Genomic DNA, 22,346 nt, shown 5'->3' with positions numbered 1-22,346 from the left:
CCTTTTTTCGGTTTTCGGCTGAAGTAATAACTAAAGTAAATAAATGGCTGATTACAGTAAAAAAAAAAAAGAAAATCCGATTTCAGTTGAATAATGAATTAAAATGGCTGCCAGGTACACGGACACGCTTGGTAACCAACTGTTGTGATCAAGTGTCGACGTCTTCTTGTCGAGAAGTTGCCAATATGTCAAAGAAACGAGTTCAATCTCAAAGTTTGTCGTACCACATCGATGACATCATCAAAGCGAGCCTCACGGGTTCTCGTCGCACTTTCGTACGCGTGTGTTGTACCCGGCTCGCCGACCCGACGGGAAATTCCAACCTCTTCCGAGAGATATAAACTATCCACATAAAAAGTTTGTTTTTAGTTCCACACTGCAAAAATAGTTCAAATCATAAAAATACACATGTATATGTATATATATATACAGGTCAGAAGTGATGCGTTCGGAGGGAACACGTCACTTCTAGTTTGCGCGTAAACACAACAACGATAATTATAATAGTCAACCAAACTCACGCGTCTCATCGAGTACAGTAAGTGATCATGGATTTACACTGTAATGCAAGAGTGTTCATGTTAGCCCCTCGTTTGTGTGCCACTCGTACAATGAGATCATGATAGAAAACAAACGACAAAAACAAAAGAAAGAAGAAGAACTTGGAATGTTTAAAACACCACAAGATATATGTCACATGTTTTACTCCCTCATTCGCACTGACCGAGTTAGTCGAGCGTCAACGATGAAAGGATGAAAGTGCATTATTAAAACTCATCAAATGTCGTAAATACGAGCGAGAGAGAAACAAGCCGTTTAAATCGAAGCAATGACGTGATATCAAAAGCAATGCCAGCATGGCTCACTGCATAACTGCATCACTGCTGCATAAGTACAGATATACCATATAAATAGTAGTCAAATATTTACCAGTATCAATAAGTGCTTACGTTCTAATATATAAATACATCTTACAATATTTGTAATCACATAATACCTTCCTATAATTTGTGCAATAGCAAAATCCCATGCATCTTTTTTTTCTTTTTTCTTTTTTTTTCTTACCAAGATAAAAACATTAAGAGGGGAAAACAAAAAGAAACGCAACATAAGAAACACTTTTTTTTTAAGATTGTTTCACATAAATCAAGCTGCATTGATCCGTCAGCAAAAAAGTGACAAAAAAGATTTCGTTTCAGCAAAAAACTCGCTCCGGCGGCGGCGCCTGAAAGTACCTCGACAGTTTCCCCGACGCAAGCTCCCCGATAACGAAAAGATTGAGAAGCCAAAATAAAGGCACAGACCTTTCTGCCGCTGAATCAGAAGCACCGATGCACACGAAGCGTCTACTTAAAATTTGGTCAGACTGCTTGTTAATACTTTGCCCTCCGATATCATAAATATGTCTTTATTCACTGCACTACTGCGTCACACCTCGATATGATTACGTTAAACAACAGTCTATTTTTCAAAGTACACATACAGTAAAATACAACGTTTGTATGCATCTAAGAAGAGTATTTTTTACAGGATCCACAAATATATTTATGTGCAATTGTACGCAAACTACTATGTCAATCAAAACAAAGGCATATTAGCATAATACCTTCCATATTGCACCTGCACCCAGTAATGATTCTCCACCTTCCAAGAAAACGTCCTGTTGCTTCTCTAATCCGTTCCCAGAGTCTCTGAAGAGAAAAGAGGTTCTTCGCTGAGCTCCACTCGAGATTATCAAAGAGTTATTGCCTCCGATGGGACAACGATGAGGTTATGTGCCGCGTGGACAGAGGACGACGAGGTGGCAGGTGGTGTTCTTGGACCAGATTAGGGGGGTTCCCCGTGGTCTTAATGAGGCTCCTCCGCCGTGATCTTCAGCGACTCGATGGCTTTCAAGCACGTCTGGACGTTCTCCTCCTGCCCGTTGTCTCTGAGCGGACTCGAGCTCGGCCGGTACTGATCCCCGGCGTCCTCGTCTCCCATCTTGGAGTCGGCGACCGAGCCGTCCCTGCTGCTGCAGCGCTGGCTCTCCACGCTCCGCGGGCTGGACACGGACGAGGCCGAGGCCTCGCCGCCGGAGGAGGGCGGAGTGTGGAGGATCTCCAGGCCTCCGATGGGGACCACCGGGAGCAGCCGGAAGGCCTGCTGCTGGGAGTGAAGCGGGAGGTGGCTGAGGATGTTCTGGTGCTGGGAGGCCACGGTGAGGCTCGTGTAGCTGCGTTGATCCTGGAAGACGAGCGCGAAAAGTCAATTATCGTGACACAAATCAACAGGTCTTTGGCTGTTAGGAGCTGTTCAAGTCTTTGTTAACCTATGGATTAAACCAGTGGTCCACAGACCTTGGATAATGTCCTCACAATCTTCAATCAGATTCTTCTCAAATATAAGACACTTTCTCACGGCCGGTCCAGACCACCACTCTAACTTTTATTCACTTTAAAGTGGATGATATTCAGGGGTCAATTCTTACCTAAATACCTGCTACGCTCTGAGCACCAGGACTACACTTGAGTCTTCTCTGGACACCCGAGCAAACCTGACTTATTGGCATGTAAGAAGCCACTGGTCGTGATCATAGCCACACACTTTTCATCAACTAGGCTTATAAAGTGTCTAAATACGTTGTCCACGCCCTCGAGGGATCATATGTCTTCTCATCAGGTACGACCGATCCAAGGAAATAAAACAAACTAGACACTTGCCCTTCAAATCTGCAGCCACCAATAACGACCATCTTTCACTCGCACCCTGAATATATCGTCTATTTCTTCACCGAACGAATACGCCAATGCTGGTATATATATAATAGTCCACAGGGACCGGATCGTCCATAATGGGTTGCAGGACCATCACCCTCTGAAGCACTTTCATCGAGAAGAAAATGTCGACTCACCAGTTCCATCTCAAAGGCTCCCTGTTGGTGAGCCAGGTCCATTTTATGCTGCTGCCGGATCTTGTCGCCGGACCCCTTGTGTTGGTGGGACCCCCGGCGCGGCGACACGGCCCTCAGGACCACCCTCTGCCGCCCTCGGACCGCCGACTCCCGCTTCACCGACAGCTCCAGTCCCGGAGACATGGGGCGCTCGATGGACCCCGGGGAGAGGTGCTGGATGGGCGTGAAGCCGGGCGAGGCGGGCCTCAGCGGAGAGCTGTCCCACCGGGGCGAGGAACGACCTCGCGGCGACAGCTCTCGCCTGGGCGACGGGTACCGGAGGCGAGAAGGAGACGGTTCCCTGATGGGCGACTCCCAGCCGGGAGAGAGAAGACACGAGGAGTACGGGTCGAAGAGGAAGCTGGCCTGGTCCGGGGTCAGCATGGGCAGGGAGTCGTCGTCCACGGACTTGTCCCTCTGGTCAGTCCGAGAGGTCAGGGACGGGCCGTGGATGGCGGCCGTGGCCGTCACCGACAGGGAGGTGACCCCGGCGGGCTGCGGACTCGTACTCCTCGAACGAAGCTTCGGGGTAGAGTCTCCGTCGTATTCCTCGTCGTCCTCGTCGTCTTCGTCCAGATCGTCCGCCTCTTCGTCCATCCCGTCCGAGTCTTCGGCGTCGGAGAACTGATGTTTGCTGACCACGCTTGTCTTGGAGTCGTGTTGGATGTCGTCGGCTGAGGGGCGCACAAAGGACGACGTTAGTTTTTTTTTTCAATCCGCGGACATGAAGATTCATGGTCTCACCATGTTCCTGGATCTCCGCCTCATCCATCGTCACGGAGACTCCCAGTTCCAGGCATTTCTTCATGTGTGCTTTCGACTTCATATGCTTAGTCAGGTTTCCTTTAAGGCAGAAAGAAGAAAACCGAGTCAGCGTTTTGCACAGCGGGGGTAGAGGCTGATGAAGTCTCCTGCTGCCGTCTCCGGGTATTCCCCTGACCACTGCGGGGTTAGCATGAAATATGCTCCACTTTGTAGAACATGGGGAAGAAAAATGAAGCGACAAAACATGTGAGCGGCTCCTCGCTCGATAGTGTAGTATCTGTAAATAGCATCAGCTTTTTGCTGCTGGTGCCGGATATATTTTTGGATCATGAATTTCACGGAACATATTTTTGCTTGACTGTCCCCACTATTGTACTGTTGTTTCATGACGGTTCCACAGATGCTATTTTAATATAAAGAATATTAATAGGAAATAATGTATTTGTTCATTCAAAGGAAAGTCACATTATATAAGACCCCGGATAAACTACCTTAGACATGAATCCCAGTTTATTTGTTTTATGTGTGCTGGACTTAAATAAACAGTTTTTTGTAACTGATAAATGGAACTCTATGGATCCTTTATGGGGAATTATCTTGGATCTGAACATGCAAGCATGTGGTATTTAAAACTGTGCATAAATAGTGTTTATTATTAAATAAACCTGACAAAAATGTATAGTATTGTGTCAAGTACATGCATTAAAATGTAATTCATACATATACATATTTAATAATATGGAAGGAAAATGAACATATCCTCAGTATAAATGACTAAAAGGTCTAGATTTATATTAACAATGGATTTAAAACGTGTATTATTGAAGTCATCATACTTCAATCTACATTTTTAATCCTTATTATATTTTGACACATATTTGAAACCTCGGGACACTAAAGACTGTGAAGTCGATTTGAATATTCATTGTTAAAATTCAACCTATGTGTGTATTTATTTATTTATTTGTTGTGATGTGTGACTCTATTGTATCATCAGTGTGTGTGTGTTGTTGTGATGTGTGACTCTATTGTATCATAAGTGTGTGTGTTGTTGTGATATGTGACTCTATTGTATCATCAGTGTGTGTGTTGTTGTGATGTGTGACTCTATTGTATCATAAGTGTGTGTGTTGTTGTGATATGTGACTCTATTGTATCATCAGTGTGTGTGTTGTTGTGATGTGTGACTCTATTGTATCATAAGTGTGTGTGTTGTTGTGATATGTGACTCTATTGTATCATAAGTGTGTGTGTTGTTGTGATGTGTGACTCTATTGTATCATAAGTGTGTGTGTTGTTGTGATGTGTGACTATATTGTATCATCAGTGTGTGTGTTGTTGTGATGTGTGACTCTATTGTATCATCAGTGTGTGTTGTTGTGATGTGTGACTCTATTGTATCATCAGTGTGTGTGTGTGTTGTTGTGATGTGTTACTCTATTGTATCCTCAGTGTGTTGTTGTGATGTGTGATTCTATTGTATCATCAGTGTGTGTGTGTTGTTGTGATGTGTGACTATATTGTATCATCAGTGTGTGTGTGTTGTTGTGATGTGTGACTCTATTGTATCATCAGTGTGTGTGTTGTTGTGATGTGTGACTCTATTGAATCATCAGTGTGTGTGTGTTGTTGTGATGTGTGACTCTATTGTATCATCAGTGTGTGTGTGTTGTTGTGATGTGTGACTCTATTGTATCATCAGTGTGTGTGTGTTGTTGTGATGTGTGACTCTATTGTATCATCAGTGTGTGTGTGTGTTGTTGTGATGTGTGACTCTATTGTATCATCAGTGTGTGTGTTGTTGTGATGTGTGACTCTATTGTATCATCAGTGTGTGTGTTGTTGTGATGTGTGACTCTATTGTATCATCAGTGTGTGTGTTGTTGTGATGTGTGACTCTATTGTATCATCAGTGTGTGTGTGTTGTTGTGATGTGTGACTCTATTGTATCATCAGTGTGTGTGTGTTGTTGTGATGTGTGACTCTATTGTATCATCAGTGTGTGTGTTGTTGTGATGTGTGATTCTATTGTATCATCAGTGTGTGTGTGTTGTTGTGATGTGTTACTCTATTGTATCATCAGTGTGTGTGTGTTGTTGTAATGTGTGACTCTATTGTATCATCAGTGTGTGTGTTGTTGTGATGTGTGACTCTATTGTATCATCAGTGTGTGTGTGTTGTTGTGATGTGTGACTCTATTGTATCATCAGTGTGTGTGTGTGTGTGTGTTGTTGTGACGTGTGACTCTATTCTATCATCAGTGTGTGTGTGTTGTTGTGATGTGTGACTCTATTGTATCATCAGTGTGTGTTTGTACAAAACTCTCTTTTCATTGAAATATTGACATTAGAAAATGATCTTAAGCTCCGCCCACTGAAACGCTTTGTTGTTCTGGAGATTAAATCTTGTTGACCATAGCCACACCCACTCTGCTGTGATTGGTCAAGCATGAAGGTTTGTCACCGCGCGTCATCAATCCCCAGAAGTCTCCACCTCCAAGGGACTCGATGTTTAAACAAAGCGTGATTACAGCTGGAGGAGGAGTGAAGCCATTATTGTGTCATAATGGACTCTCGTAACCTCTCGTTCGCCCAGATTTCAGCGCAGATTTATAAAGTAATAAGTTGAAAAGAGTTTGACATAAGTTGACTTTAATTGCCTTCAATTGTCTTTTGTGTAGTTGAAGAATGTGGAAAGACTCACCTTTAGTTTTGAACGCGAAGTTACACACCCTGCACACGTACGGCCTCACATCCGTGTGCGTCCGGATGTGTTTCTTCAACATGCTGGGCTTCTTGCAGCGGATGCCGCACTCCTCGCAGATGTACTTGCCCCGGCCTCGGCCTCGGACGTACACGTAGTCTTCATTGGACTTGAAGCTGAGGGTTGAGAGACGCGTCAGTGACCCTGGAGCTCGGTGAACACATGATATCTGGACTGACCCTCCCTCGAAGATCTTGATGCGTGTTGGCAGGGCTTGCGTGGTGGAAGCCTCCTTCTCTTTCCACTCCTCCTTGGCACTCTTCAGCCTAAAGCTCGGGTCTTTCACTTTCTTTCCGTAGCCGATGTCCACCTCTTTGGGCTCCGGTTTCCGCTGCAGCCGAAATAGACGAGTCAATATTCCGTCAACATTCTTGAAGGTGGACATCATGGTGACACGGTCGGCTGCAGGTCAGTCGTTTGCGACGCATTGTGAGCGGATTTGTGACATTTCTTTACAGACTCCTTCAGACATTTACTTATCAAAAAGTATCATTTCTTTAAAAAAATGAGCTTCATACCGTCCTGTAGCGACTCAAACGCTTGCAGGAGCCGAGGTCCCAAGCAATTAGATAATATTTATTGGTCCTTGGACAGAATCCCTTCATATTTTCAAATCAAATTCAAAATGAAACTATGAATAGAATGCTATGCTAGCTTAGCGGTTGCAACCTTCTGACTTAATATTTACCAAATGTATTTCAAGATGAGAATCTATTAATTTACTGCCACAGGAAGTATTACATAATTCACTCTTTATTTGCTCGCTGTGGTTTCAGGGAGTTCCCTCAAGGGTGCTATTATAGGTTAAGCTCAGGGTTCAAGGTTAAGGTAAGGGTTAATACACGTCTGTTCATCAAGCCGAGCCTGTTCCTGTCACAGTAACACGGAGATGGAATCTGACGACATGATTCATGTCCAGAGGACGCTCTTAAAGGTTTCGTAGTTTTGTCGACTTCGACGCCGGCAAACACAAAATGCAACATTTATGTCACGTACGCAACAATTGACTTATTATTTATTACTATTAAAAACCTATTTCTGAAATCAATAAAAAAACAAACTTTATGAACATCTTCTTGACACAGAAACAGGCTTGGCATGATGAACAGAAATTTGTTAACCCTAACTTAACCTTGACCCCTGAGCTTAACCTCTAATAGCACCCTCGAGGGATCTCCCTTAAGCCTTATCGTTGAAACGGCGAGCTGATAAAGAGTGAATTATTTAATACTTCCTGGGGCACTTCCAGCGCATCCATACCCCGACGCACGAGATAAAACACTTTGTTTTCGACAAACATTTTCTAATCTGTGTTAAAAAAGAACGAGAGATTCCTTTTACCTGTTCGACCGACTGCCTCCACATGACGAGGGACGAGACCAGCTTGCCTTTATCCGGCTGACACATGGCCGCCATGGTGTATATGACTTTGCCCCCCCTCTGTTTGGACTGCAGCATTGCAAGAGCGGTGCTGGTGCTCAGCTCTAGGGGGTTCGGGTTGTGGGCGCTCACGCACCAGGTGGCGTAGACCGAGGAAAAAGGAGCACTGCTTTGGGAGCAGTTGGGCTTGGTGTAGCTGAGATAACACCAGCTCACACCTGTCGTCGTGCGAAGACTTGGAAACTGAGATAAGAGGCCCGGATGCTTGGCGTCTGAGATCAGGATGTCTTGACTGGAAACCAGCTGTGCTACTAAATCCATCTGCATGCGTTTCTCCATGACGACATCTTTCACTTCGGCCGCTGACATCATGGAGTACGGAGGCGAGCCGGTTCCTATGTAGCTGCTCTCCATCGCGGAGTCGACGCCGTGCTCGCTGGAATCTTTAAGTGTCATGAACGTGATGGTGTCTTCCTGATGTGCACCCAGCAGTTCCGATCTCCTACGCTTCTCCTCGCTCAGTTGACATTTCCCGAGCTCCACGGCGCTCAGCTCCTCCACGATTTGGCCAAACATTCTTTCCTCCTTCACACGCTTTTGTTGCTTGACCTCCATGAAGAGGTCCAAGCTGCTGGCAGGAGACAGCATCCGTTTGTTAGCGCTGCCGCTGGACGCGTTGGTGGTCGATATGGTTCTGGAGGTCAGGGAAAGGGGGATTCCGGTCTTGAGCTTTGCGGGGGACAAATCGAGAGCTTCAACTTTCAGGGACTGCGTATAAGGTGGTCTGCTTTGAGGGTCTAGAGTTCCGGTCGAACGCAAGATCTGAGAGGGGGACATGATGCTGCCGAGACCCTCGAAATGACTGTCGAAAATCTGTGATACGGACGTGTACGTGAGGTTACCGTAGGATGGCACATGAGTCTGGATTCTCACGGGAACCAACAGGCTTGGATGTGATATCTGAGAGAACGTCTTCCCGGTGGAGAATATTGGCAGAGTCTGCGATAGGACGGCCGTCGCTGTAAACGGAGGCAAGGTGCCGCTGAGGTACTTGGGAAATACTTGTGACGAGACCTGCGTCACCTCCGTGTCCATATTCAGGGACTCCTGTCGCACCAGGTTGTCCCTGCTCCTTTCTTTTCCAGCGCTGAGATCCCCGTGTCTAACTTTGGACGTAGGCGACAGGCTGCCGTAGTCGAACGATACACTGCGCGCCTCCGGGAACTCCTTGCGCAAGTTACACGGCGCCTGCTCCGAGGCGGAGCGTCGCATTTCATGTTGTTGACGCTGGCCGGCCACGGAGAGAGCGTAGCCACTTCCTGGCACTGCTAGAAGCTCGAGTGGTCTGCCAAACTCATCCTGCCTCGCGGGGGACACGGATTTCTCCTCCCTGTCGAAGGAGAAGGTGGAGCTGTAGGATAAGTTGCTGTCCTGGCTCGGGCTGCGGGACAGGCTGGTGCAGGCGGACTCGAAGCTGGATTCACCAGAGGAGTGCTCGATGTCACCTAAACGTAGCCTCTTCTTCTTTGGAGGGAGCTTCTCTGGGGGGAATTGAGCCAAGGTTTCACTCCTCTGTGGCCACTGGAATTCCTCCACGTGCCTCTCTGGCTCCTTGACCTGCACCTCTTGGGATTTTTCGGGGCTGTCGGGTTCAACGGTGACGCGTATTTCGGGGACCAGTATATTGGGCTGCCTCACAAGTTTGGGACCGAATTGGAAGGACTGGCGTAGTCTGCTGTCGCTTCTTTCCATTTCGTACGACTCCTCCATGGGCTGGAACGGCAGTTCAGAATGGGGCCGATTTATCGAGTTTGTGTGTTGGATGACGGAGATCACGTTCCCTAAAGTTTTGCGGCTTAACATTTCCTGGCTCATCGATACGTCCATTTCGCATCTGTCGGGCTGCGAGGAAGAGTGACCTTTCATTAAAGCAGCTGCACCTTTGATGACTTTCAAATCGTAATCTTTACCCGAATCAAACTTGTCCTCGCACACTTCATGATGCACTTCGTATTGACCCGACATGTCCTCCTCTTCTCTCTTCTCTTTCCGGCGTTTCCGTGTCGCCTGATCCATCGCATGTCTCTGGTGATTCATATGAGACGCCGCAGAGGGATAATTTTCCATTTCCAATCCCGAGGGTGAACCGCTGCTCTCGCACATCCTTCCGTGGCTGTCACTTTCAGCATGGATATCATGTGGGGAGTGTTCAAAAGCACCTTGCCGTCTGAGTATCCTCATCCCTCCGGTGCTTGTCCTCTCGTCGAACGAGTGGCTGCCTCTGAGGTTCGGGGGCATCGTCAGACAGACCGCCGACGACGTTGGCATGGAGTTGCTCCTTGTCAGGGGCCCCATGTCGGAGCCGCATTCCAACTGTGGCTCTTTAACTTCTTCCCTCATGAAGGATTTTGTGTTGATCTTGATCGACTCCACCGTGTCTTTCTCCTGCGTGAAGACACGAGAGACTCCCTTCTGCGAGCGCCTCCCACAGTACTCGCTGGACTCCGTGCTGAAGCCGATGTACGCGGAAGCCTGTTTGGGGCTCGGCCTGTAGCACTTCCCGAACATTATTTCTTGATAGGATTTTGCATTAGCGTTAGGAGGGCTGGTTTGGTGCTCCGCGCTCTCGGACCGTGAGAAGTACCCGGAGTCCGTGCTGCCCTTGCTGGACTGACTCGGGAGAGACAGATTGTGTTCGGAGTCGCTGCTTCTTTTCTCCGACAGCCGGAGTGCGAGCCTCTGTTTGATAGTGCAAGATTGAATTGCTCGCGCGGACTCGGCATGAGCGGGAGGTGCATTGATTTCCGGATGCTGGGATGAACCCTCCTGTGCCGACATCGACGTAGGTCCCTTCTTTTGAGCGATAAGATTCAGTACCTTGACGGCGGTGTTATCCGATCCCTCCAGCGGAGAGTCCAGCAGCAGCAGCGGGTCATTAGCAGTGTCCTCGTCGGTGTCGGTGCTTTGCTCGGCGTCGGAAAATAACTCCCCTTCCCCTTCAAAAGACCCCTGATCTGTATTGGCACTATAAGAACCGAGTTCTGAGATTGGCACTGTTCCAGCTTTGACGGAGTGAGCGTGGGACTTTCGGTGTTTGTACAAATTACTCTTGGTTTTGAAGGAGAACCCACAGGGCACGCACGGATAGGGTCGTTCTCCTGTGTGCGAGCGAATGTGTTTCTTGAGCACACTGGGTTTGGCGCACGCCCTCCCGCAGTAATCGCACACATATTTTCCCGGTTTCTGTTGCTTCTGTTCCACCTTGCAAGCGATGTCTGGCGGCGGATCCATCCCTGATTGGGTGAGGTGTTGTTCCGGTGGAATGGGCGACTTCCGGTTCAAGGCAGGTGCGCAGATCCCGGAAGCCGCAGAACCCGCGGGACCTAAACTTTTTTGTCTGCTAACGGGAAACTGCTTGACGGCCTGCTGTGAATATAGTGACACTTCGTCTTGATGGCTTCTGGCCTTTCTCTGAGGATCTTCTGATTGAACTAATGTCCCTGAGTCTGGCTGAGTCTCGCCTCTGCCTTCCTGCTCCTGCCACCCCTTCCCTTCCGTCTCAGCGTTGGGACTCCTTCTGGTTTGTGAAGCCGCCAACGCACATTTCTTGGGGTGAACATTTCTGCTTTGGCCTTCAATAGCACTTTTCACTCTTGCAGTAGTTTCAAGTGACTCCATGAATCCAGTATCGCTCTCTTTGGCTCTGCTTTTTCAAGGGTAATGTCCGTTATGTGTCCGTCACGATATCGACGCTTGTTTGAACCGATTGCAGAGAAGGATCATCTGGAAGGAGAAAAAAGGTAGAAATTAGAATCAGATGTTGGAGAAATGGAAAATTCTTGGAGGAAGTCGGTACTTGCTCCGAGCTGAAGCACAGCTGGAATGTTACAAGCCTCTAAAAGACCCAAATATACCTGATGCTAACCCTGAGCCGTTGCCCTAATTTTGCACGAGCCCCGCGGCCGTCCATATGTGTTTGCAGGTATTTATGGTCGCATGCCTCCCTTGTAGTATTTGTTCCACGGAGGCATGTGTTTACATTTATTTTCAGTCTCTGTGTGACCAGGATTTGTCCAAACGCTTCCCTGCAGCTCCAGCGAGAAAATGAGGTTCAACTTGGGTTCCGGAGCTTAAGAAGATCTCCCGACAAAAGCATTAAGATTGTTGCACGTTGAGTCACTGCGTTCACTTCCTAATCTTTATGACCATCTCTGTCGCGGTAACGCCTCAGATTGCGTAACAAAAATTAAGTCATTAATACAAAACATGTAGGAAGAAGCTTCATTCAAGTGTTTCATTAACTTAGAATAAACCATGTTTAATCGGAAGCATCAAAATAATACACTTCATTTCGAGTGTGACTTAACCCCAAAATGATTATTGGTTTAGGTCGTGTAATTTACACTAATACAACTAAACTGTTCTCAATATTTCCTGGCGACATTAAATAACAAATGTTTTTCTTGTTAAAGTGACGACAGAATGACTCAAGAAGCCGTCGTGCTCTGTTTTGTGTTTGTTGCTCGACCAGATTGTTCAGTTTACTGCTTTTAATTGAAGGCCAAAAAAGCCACAACAGGTATATATCGTTAAGTACGCTAGGAAACCATTGGCACGAATCCCAGTTTGCGTCTATAAATCTGTAAAAACATCGAGACCACACGTGGAAAAACGTAGCAGAGAGTCATATTTTTATGTCTCGCTGGATAGTTTGCTCGTATCAAAGAAGATTAATGTTGATGTTGTGATCTAGGAACATGTCCGTGTTTACCAGAAGTAAGTAAGTAACAGTTATTTGTAAAGATCTTTCTAGACCAGGGTCACAAACAATCAAAACAATACACAGTTAAAAACAAGAAACACAAATGATATGTAACAATTAAACAGAGATATCATTATTATATCATGTTCGTTTAAGAGAAAAACTCAAAGAAAAGACATGTGGCGAGAGAAGACACTCAAAGATGATTAAGATGGATCAAGATTGACAACTTCATAATTGAACTCATACTTCCTGTCACGGACCCTAATCTAGTTTCACGACACGTCATCCAGGACCTCGTACAACCTTCGCATCCACGGCGAGGGATCGTAACGGTAGAGACGCGGGCTTGTCCGTGACCTCCACCCATGAACCGAACATCCACTCATGTGGAACAAACATTATAACTCTCACTTCCTAAAGTGCTTTAAAAATGTTCCAATACTTTGATGTTTGCTGCTCTGATGGCGGGAAATCATGGATGCAGTTTCTTAGCATGACACAGGTTTTTGGGTAAATTACTGTCACCCCTTTCCGTTTTTAAGACTAGATTGCAAAGGTAGAGCAAGATACAAAAACAAATAAATGGAGATTAGTCTTTTAAAATAACTGGGTAACACCCTTCTGACGGTAAACTCTCCCCACTGTGTGCACGGACTTGTCTAGACTGACTGCCACAAACTAATACTGTCACTTAATACTCGGCGTGTCACTCTATACTCTCCCTCTTTCCTCTGTGTTTAAATGCCGGAAGTCTCAACCGATTGCATCTTGCATTCTGAATGCTGTATAACGACAAAAAAGAGCCTTGAATCTTGAATTGTTCTTCATTTTAAAGCAGGTTAACTAGAGGGTTTCCCCTGTTTTTTCTCCGTGGGTCAATCATTACGGAGGTAACGAATGATAGCTTGACGCCAGAGATAAGAAGTATCTTCATGACTCACTTCAGCTAAGTTAGCGATGGGATTAAAGTAAGTAAGTAATTAATTTAAAGTGATAGTTCACCCAAATTCAAACTTCACTCATGTTCTACTCATTTTTTCATCATGTCGACTGAGGGTTGCGATTATTTTCAGAGTAAACTGTAGCTTTTTAGGGTTATAGCCAAAAAGTTTTTGTTCATTTTAATGTAGCGACTGTCGCCCGGTGGATGGAGTTCCTCCAAAGAGACACTTAGAAACATCCAAACACATCCATACTGCTCGTCTGTAACGTCCACCTTGACCAGAAGATTTGTTTATAAAAAAAATCAATACATCTGTATATACTCCATGGTATACGCTCTCTAGGGTGAGTAGAACATTAGTTTGAATTCTGGGTGAACTATCACTTTTTTTTAACCGGCAATTTTCAGTGAAATAAGTCCCAGAAGTTACACAACGAGTGACTATGAATCTGATGATTCGATTTATAAATGGGGGTTAAATGTGTGTATTTTTGGTCATTGTTGTCATTTTACGACAAGATAGTCTAGCACGAGTTTGTGTGTCTTCAGAGTCATCGGAGGAAACATCAACTTCTCATGAGCCTCCTCGCCCAGGACAGTCCTTCACAGATCTTTGTAGCGTCATCCTCTCGGCGCCGCCGGACCTCGTACTGTACTGCGCCGGGGCTAAGTGAATTGGTTCTGACTCAACGGTCCAGCCTTGGGGACGGATCTCTGAGGGCACGTCATCTCCATCTTCTCACTATCAAACGCCGTGTCCTCCCTAACAAGGTTACGTAAGATTATCTGGTTCAAACCCTCCCGAGTTCCTCTTAATTAGGACAAACCTTCCGACTCCTTCTCTCTCGCCGCCGCTCGCCGTCTTTGTTAGCAACACACTCGCGAGGAAAAGCAAGCCAAGGTGACTCGGGGATGCAGGAAGATGCTGGAGAAGCAGATGTGTTACCACGTCTGCTTCTGCACTCGTCAGCTCGGACCTTCTAGGATCCAGACGGTGTGAGCGCGGCTTCCCTGACAGGATACGGGGGGAATAATGAAGGACAGCTCCGGGGGGCTTCCTCGGATTGGAGCGATCCATGTTCCAACAGGGAGGTTTACAGACATAAACTAAGTGGGGGTGCCTGGGGGGGGGGTAACAAAAATTGAGAGGCCCGGCAGGGAGCTCCCTTTCAAGGTCGATCTGACCTCATTGCTTAGTTTCCATCCTCTCAGCGAGGGAAGACGGGGTGGGTTGGGGGGGGACGGGGGGACGGGGAAAGGGGGGCGCAAAGTGACAGCAGAGATAAGACCCTCGGAAACGACCGTTACCTTGAACCGGCTGCCGGAGCAGCTCGACAAGTTATTCAGGACTTTTTTTTTTTTTTTATAAACCCTCATCACTCATGGCAACGAGCGCTGACCCCCCCCCACCAAAAAATGTACACAAGCGGCAATGACGTCCGACGACAGGAGGCAGGTGGGCGGCAGTAGGTGTGTTTCAGGAGAACCGTGGGCAGACCGTGTTACAGTATGTCCGCATGGAGGAGAAAATCTTTTCATGGAGATGTATGGCAGGAGGGAGCAGCGTTACATCATTCAAGGGAACAGAGCTGTAAGAGGAATATTCTTATCGTCAGTGGAAAGATGGTAAAAGGGGTTTCGGTGCTCGGAGGATCGATCCTCTCGCAAACACCGTAGACACGGAGAAGCCTCGGCTCGACAGCTGACATTATCGAATATAATCCTGGTACGAACCTGACATTCGAACAGTCCCCTGCTCCATACCGACGGTCACGTGTGACATTCCTCGTCCCGCGAGCTCCGTTTCCCCATATTGTCCACGTCCGGGCGACGACGAGCGGATAAATCAGCAGGGTAGAGTCCCATCGGTGGCGGAGCTGCCGGCCGACCGGGTGTACATTAGAAGATCTATTGATGCGAGCTAGTCACCAGAGAAAATACCCAAGCGTGACGTGTGGACCCAGGCACAAAAATAGCAAAGGGGCCCTGAGAGGGATTACACAACATCCCACGGCGGAGGCTCTTTTCCTCTGCCGCTCCGTTACAGCTGCCTGGGCGAGCGACAGCCAAACAACCACCACTATCGCTCCATTCATCCGCACGCAAACAACGCCTTATTAGATCACCCGCTCGTCGGACGCTCGCCCTCGTCGGCCCATCTGTGGAAGCGGCGTCGGATACATCCACTCGTGCGCTCGAGGGGGTGATAATCACACGCCGCCGCGGCTCTGAATGTACGTTTCCGACTCTTTTTTTTTCCAGGCGCGTTCCATCCACGGGAGCTCAATGGGAAGGCGGCGCGTGTGAAGGATGCAGCGCGAATTAGACGCGTTCTCTCTCCGACACCCACACGCCCCGGGCGAGAGCCAGTTCTTTCCGTCACGACAGGATTGGCTTTGTGAATGGAGAGAGTGGAGACGAGGGTGTCATTAACGCCACTGAGGCAGGACAATACTGGAGAGGATGTGCAGCTGCACAACTTCAGCCCCGGATCGTCACCGTCGAGGCCCGTGTGGAAGTTATTATTGACACGCTTCACTTTTTGACATTCTATGTCAGGATCTGTGCAGCTTCCTAGTTTGTTGAAATGACAGTACGATCACTTCTTGGGTCTATAGTAAGTAAGTAAGTAAGTCATTTATATTTTGAGAGCGCTTTTTCAGACCAGGGTCACAAAGCGCTTAAACAATCAAAACTCAATAATAATCAGCTTAAAAGGTCAAGATAACACCGAGACAAACACGAAACTGGCAGCCAGTGAAGAGATTTAAGGATCAGAGGAATGTGAGTTCTTCTACTGGAGCGGCTCAGAATTCTTGAGTTCTGTATCAACTGCAGGCGAGACAGCTCGGCCTAAATAACGCAGCTATAAATGAAACTTCCTAAAATAAAGATTAAGATGTTACTTTGTATTTTTTAAGCTTTTGAAAATGTACATTATTAATGATCAATCACTTTGTTTTCAGTCTTGTATATTATATCTATTTCTATTGATACTAAAAGAAATTATTTTTATATATTGTTGATTTAATTGGCGAAAAAAGCTGATTCTGATACAATATTATTTTAAATAAATGTTCAAAACTCAACTGGCTAACCTGTGCGGCTAAATTGTCGGCATACAATTTTGTCGAAAAAAAAGTTTTTAGGTCATAGCTGAAGGAAAACTCTGAATTTATTATTTTTTAATAGAAAAACACTGAGACGGATCAAAACTATTTATAAACTAAATCATAAATCAGTCTTAACCACTAGGACACTTAGGACTGTCAATCGATCAAAACTGTTTGGTACTGATACCTCAATTTCCTGGATGATACTTTTTTTCTATATACGTTTTTTGAGAACAATTTAAAGTAAAATGAAAATGACGTTACACATAATCTTGAGTTTAATTTTGAGATAAATTTCCACTCCAAGCTAGTTTCTGACAGAAACAATAAAGAATAAGTAAGTAATACTTATAGAGAGCTTTTCTAGACCAGGGTCACAAAGCGCTTAAAAAATCAAAACAATACTTAATAAAATATATATTTAAAAGGTCAAAATAACACCGAGACAAACACAAGAGTCTCAGAGAATTAAGAAAATCCTGCATTAAAGTTGATCCTGAAAGAAACTGGCAGCCAGTGAAGAGTTTGAAGGAGAAATGTGAGTTCTTCTACTAGAGCGGCTCAGAATTCTGGCTGCAGAGTTTTGTATGAACTGCAGGCGAGACGATCCTTCTTGTTTACATATGAAAACAAACTTGCTCTTGCTATAAGTGACACATCGATCTCATGTTTACTACCTTTGTCAGTCAGTTTCTCTACAGAAAAATCCAAACAAGCCTTGAAGGAGACCTCCTGAGGGATCAATACAGTTTGACCTTACCTTACCTTATCATGAATAAAACTTGGTACCGAAAGACAAACACGTTTCAATACTTGCTGCGACCGAAGCATATCGGTTTGTGCCACAAAAGAACCAAAGTTACCTAAGATACGCAGCTCTAAGGGACACTAGTGACACATTCAAAATGAATGTTGTTGTTTTATACAATTGAAGAGTCATCACAAATGTGTAAAAAAAAAAAACGTCCAAAATATAAAGTACAAAACAACAAACCAATAGAAACAAAAAATCCATTTGTACGCCACGACAACAAGTTTAGCTTCATCCCTTCATACGTCTCTTAGACAAGTGTTCTGTCCGTGTCAGTCAGTAACGAAGTAGAATCAAGATCTTGAAAGTACCTTCTATTTACCGCCAGAAACCCATGATTTCCTTGTATGTAAACACCTCCGATCGTTCCTACCTGCGCTCGCCGTCCAGCACAAGCCGAGCCGCCGCCGCCGCTCCTCACCTTCCGGGACACAATAACCTGATTGACTAGTGATTGATGATCTCCTCATCTTGGCATTTTCAACACCCGATCATTTACATAACTATAAATAACTCCGGGCCCTCTGTGGCCGTCCCTCCTTCGGTTTCACTCCGGGCCACCGGGTGAGAACAACTGGGCGCCGCTATCAATAGCTAGTCCTTGGCTTCTCTTTTTTTTTTTTCCGGCGGCGACAGCTGTGCTTACTGTACTCGCGCAGGAGAGTCTCGCGCTTATATAAAATCAGTGGAACAAAGGTTTCCAAACTTGTGCAACGTCTTCCCGTCGCAGCCCGAGAGGTCAAAATCCTTCGCCTCATGGGCTCGGCTTTTATTTGCCATGCAGCAGAAAAGCGGGCGGCGAAGGCGAAGGCGAAGGATTGCGCGGCGACAGTATGGAATTGCAGAGAGGATTCTATTAATAAACCTGAGGAAGCGAACCCAGTGCAGCTGAGATCCATTATGCTGCGTTCAGGATCCAGACGAGCGGCACTAAAATGGCTGATGTGCAGTGAAGGTCAAGTCAGCGGTCTATAAATATAGTGGGTCTGTCCCCCCCGGATGTTCCACGCTCGGTGTTTCCACCGTCCTCGCGCCCGCCGGCCGGCCGGGGCCTCCGACGCCGCCGCCGCCAGTTTCGCATGCGATAGAACGCCACGCTCGCCGATGATATCAGAGCCGGGAGGAGGGGGGTCGGCTGGAGGGTGTTTATGAATGGAAGGAATGAGGTTTTCCTCCTGATGGTTCGAGCGACTGAGACCAACAACAAACCATCAGCTGACGGAAAGACAGACATTTCATCCGGGAAAAAAAAAAAAACGTCTTTCATACATTTTTCCTGCTTCTTCACATTTCGCCAATACCTGAAAATAATCTCACTCCATTGTGTGTTTCCATAGCGATGGGCCAGCAACAGTTGCTCGCCAGCTTCCTGTCTGCATATATAATTACTGGCAGCAGAGGAGAACATTTGAAACCACACACGAGTGTCCGTAGGTGTGTTTTTTATTTAGATTCACTTCACTGTTGAGTTCATTCATCCATACGTCGAGCGACTATCTTGCTCAGGTCGACATCTCACTCCTACATCTCCTTGAGAGTACTTCGATCTACTGGACACATCCAGGAATACTTCCTGCAATTAGTGTGTGTTCAAGAGTCTGATGATACGATACGTATCACGATACAGAGTCAACGATACGATAAATAGTGATAGTTTAGTAACAAGTATATATGTGTAGTATTGTCCAGTACTTGACTCTGGTGTTGTGATAGTGTAGTAACAAGTATATATGTGTAGTATTGTCCAGTACTTGACTCTGGTGTTGTGATAGTGTAGTAACAAGTATATATGTGTAGTATTGTCCAGTACTTGACTCTGTTGTTGTGATAGTGTAGTAACAAGTATATATGTATAGTATTGTCCAGTACTTGACTCTAGTGTTGTGATAGTGTAGTAACAAGTATATATGTGTAGTATTGTCCAGTACTTGACTCTGGTGTTGTGATAGTGTAGTAACAAGTATATATGTATAGTATTGTCCAGTACTTGACTCTAGTGTTGTGATAGTGTAGTAACAAGTATATATGTGTAGTATTGTCCAGTACTTGACTCTGGTGTTGTGATAGTGTAGTAACAAGTATATATGTATAGTATTGTCCAGTACTTGACTCTAGTGTTGTGATAGTGTAGTAACAAGTATATATGTATAGTATTGTCCAGTACTTGACTCTAGTGTTGTGATAGTGTAGTAACAAGTATATATGTGTAGTATTGTCCAGTACTTGACTCTGGTGTTGTGATAGTGTAGTAACAAGTATATATGTATAGTATTGTCCAGTACTTGACTCTGGTGTTGTGATAGTGTAGTAACAAGTATATATGTATAGTATTGTCCAGTACTTGACTCTAGTGTTGTGATAGTGTAGTAACAAGTATATATGTATAGTATTGTCCAGTACTTGACTCTAGTGTTGTGATAGTGTAGTAACAAGTATATATGTGTAGTATTGTCCAGTACTTGACTCTGGTGTTGTGATAGTGTAGTAACAAGTATATATGTGTAGTATTGTCCAGTACTTGACTCTGGTGTTGTGATAGTGTAGTAACAAGTATATATGTGTAGTATTGTCCAGTACTTGACTCTGGTGTTGTGATACTGTAGTAACAAGTATATATGTGTAGTATGGTCCAGTACTTGACTCTGGTGTTGTAGTATTTACAGACCACATGACTCTTGACAAAGTCGTAACTGCTTTCATTTGTTTTCAAACCAAAATATCCAAAATATATCCAAACATCAGCTTTAAAAGCTGCTGGACTCACTGTATCCTCTCGTCCTCAGTCATCGCCAAGATTTAATTGTTCCTTTAGCTGCAGAGGGCGTAATGACTGCTGCCATCTGGAGGCCGTAAGTGTAATTGAAACACTAAAATGAACAAACGCTGTGAATATTTGCACATTTTATTCATTATGAATAAAATATGTTATCTTTTTATTTTATTCACTATAAATATAGCTTACAAAATACATTTTGGATGAATACGGTGATAAAGTTGAATATCGATATCATTAACATGATAGTGTGTTGATATCTTCTTATATCCCAACTCGCAACATCGCGCAGTGAAGTCATGACGACTTAACCCTTGTTTCAGTGAAGACGATTATAAAGCCAGAGTGGCCCCTGAGACTCCATGTGGCCCCGCTCTACCTTATAAACTGCTTTTATTTTACACCAGAAAACTTCTAACAATTAAATACTCAAAACCTGCTTCACATCTGTCCGTGGTTGAAGCCAGAGGAGCTTTTATTTTGAAGTTCTGATTAAGATCATCAAATCTGACCTTTTACAATAAAATGGTATCTCCCAACAGAGTCTGGACCTCTCAGCTCCTGCTGCTGCCCCCGCGACCCCATGAATAAGTAACCCTAGGAGTCGTAAAATCGGCGAGTTACACCCTCTTCGTGCTTCTGGGAAAGTCCAGACGACTATTATACTCCTTATCGACTCAGGAACCTGTCGCCGAGTAGATAAGAACCAGGAACCTTCCTCGCAAGAAACACTCTATTTAAGAAGGGTCAAAGGTCATGGGTTCAAACTTCACCCGCGCTCTACTCGAGCCGACTCGTATCGAGTATTTTCTCGAGTCATCCTGGTCCGTCTCCGTCCAGAAAGACCCTTGAAACCCTCCTCACTCATACCTCCTCATGTGTTCGACTCAGACAACAATGACCTTGAGTGGAAACATATTTAAATGTGTTTGGGACGATCCCTTTAAGACAACATGTTGTTCCTCCAGCGACACCAACAACCAGAAACCTGTTTACTCGCTCGTTCAAACATGAGTCACCCCGTCTGGGAACACTGGCTCGACAGGTGCTGACCACTGCCTGACACTGGACGTCCATCACAACGTGACCCCAGAGAAGAGGAAAAACCCTCCTAAAAAAATATGATGTCATGATGACGTCACGTGATCCGAGTCCAGCACCGTGCGGTGCCTTCACGGACACCCCCCGCCGAATGTTGTTGTTTTGTGGGGGGATCAACTATCCAGAGGAGGTCCGGGGGAAATCCTGCTCAGGAGGGGCCGCGGCAGAGCCCCGAGACCCCCCTGGCACCCCCCCTCACACACGTCATGGAACATTTGCAGGAGAGGAACCTCCCACCTTCAAGGCGTGCGGCAGAGACGCAGACACAACAGAGAGACCTGCCCTGCTCCATCTCAGGTGACACCCCATCCAGACCCGGTCCTGGACCCGGTCCTGGACCCGGTCCTGGACCCCGAGCTGGACCCGGACCGGAAGTGGCGAGAGAAGGACGCGCGAGAGAGAAGAGAGACGATCTTACCAGACGAGCGCAGACGAGCCTCACCATCGCCGAGTCCGAGGTCGTCCAGGAGGCGAGACCGACGCTCGTGTTCCGGGTTCGATCGCGCGCGCGGAGGAGGAGAGACGAGTTCCTTCATGTCCCGCTGCAGCGCCGCCGCTCACCGCAGGGGGCGCTGCAGCACCTCCGAGTCCAGAGAACTTCTTGTTAAATATAAATTAATTCACTTTATTTCCAGTGCGTTTCTTTTCAATGTGATCCAATACAGGATCATGTTAAAGTCATTCTGCGCATTAAAAACTATAAATTAAAGTATTTTCAATTACGTAAAGTTTTTATTTCATTGTTTACGTAATTTATTCAAGGTCACAGATAATTTCCCATGTTAGGAAAGTCACACATTCAATAAACACTTAGAATATATAATACAAAATTATTTTTTATTATTAGAATTATGGTAATAACTTTACTTTTTCCAACAATTGACCTTAAAATTTCCATCATTAATAAATATAGTTGAATTAATACTTTTTTCCCCTCATATCGTATTACCCTGTAATTACATTACTGACATTTTTTTACTGGATGAACTACTTGAAAAAT

The 22,346-nt window shown here is 45.6% G+C and overlaps 1 protein-coding gene across 2 annotated transcripts; it reads right to left on the bottom strand.

Annotated features, from left to right (window-relative positions):
* Positions 1-1,392: 1,392 nt before the first annotated feature.
* hivep2b (HIVEP zinc finger 2b) lies at positions 1,393-21,983 on the bottom strand. Of its 2 annotated transcripts, none has more exons than XM_087779302.1 (7): positions 21,765-21,983; positions 7,802-11,623; positions 6,640-6,791; positions 6,401-6,576; positions 3,677-3,775; positions 2,894-3,606; positions 1,393-2,226 (listed from the first exon to the last, which is right to left on the bottom strand). In XM_087779302.1, exons 2-7 carry the CDS (start codon positions 11,516-11,518, stop codon positions 1,849-1,851), a joined length of 5,235 nt encoding a protein of 1,744 aa, XP_087635428.1. In that variant the 5' UTR covers positions 11,519-11,623; positions 21,765-21,983; the 3' UTR covers positions 1,393-1,848. The 2 variants fall into 2 exon arrangements, with proteins under 2 accessions (XP_087635428.1, XP_087635427.1); XM_087779301.1 differs by lacking the exon at positions 21,765-21,983 and adding an exon at positions 15,283-15,860.
* Between the last annotated feature and the right edge of the window lie 363 nt (positions 21,984-22,346).

This window comes from Callionymus lyra, chromosome 18 (assembly GCF_982586985.1).
Source record: "Callionymus lyra chromosome 18, fCalLyr1.hap1.1, whole genome shotgun sequence".
NCBI lineage: Eukaryota > Metazoa > Chordata > Actinopteri > Syngnathiformes > Callionymidae > Callionymus > Callionymus lyra.
Note: the sequence above shows the minus strand (reverse complement) of the source record. Positions and strands in the feature narration are given on the sequence as shown.

What these genes read in the sequence shown, in the direction of transcription:
- hivep2b (XM_087779302.1), bottom strand. Translation starts at nt 11,518, where the DNA reads ATGGAGTCACTTGAAACTACTGCAAGAGTGAAAAGTGCTATTGAAGGC. An exon ending in GGAGGCAGTCGGTCGAACAG is followed by an intron (nt 6,792 to 7,801) that starts GTAAAAGGAATC and finishes TTTCGGCTGCAG; the next exon opens with CGGAAACCGGAGCCCAAAGA. An exon ending in GAGCCTTTGAGATGGAACTG is followed by an intron (nt 2,227 to 2,893) that starts GTGAGTCGACAT and finishes CTCGTCTTCCAG; the next exon opens with GATCAACGCAGCTACACGAG.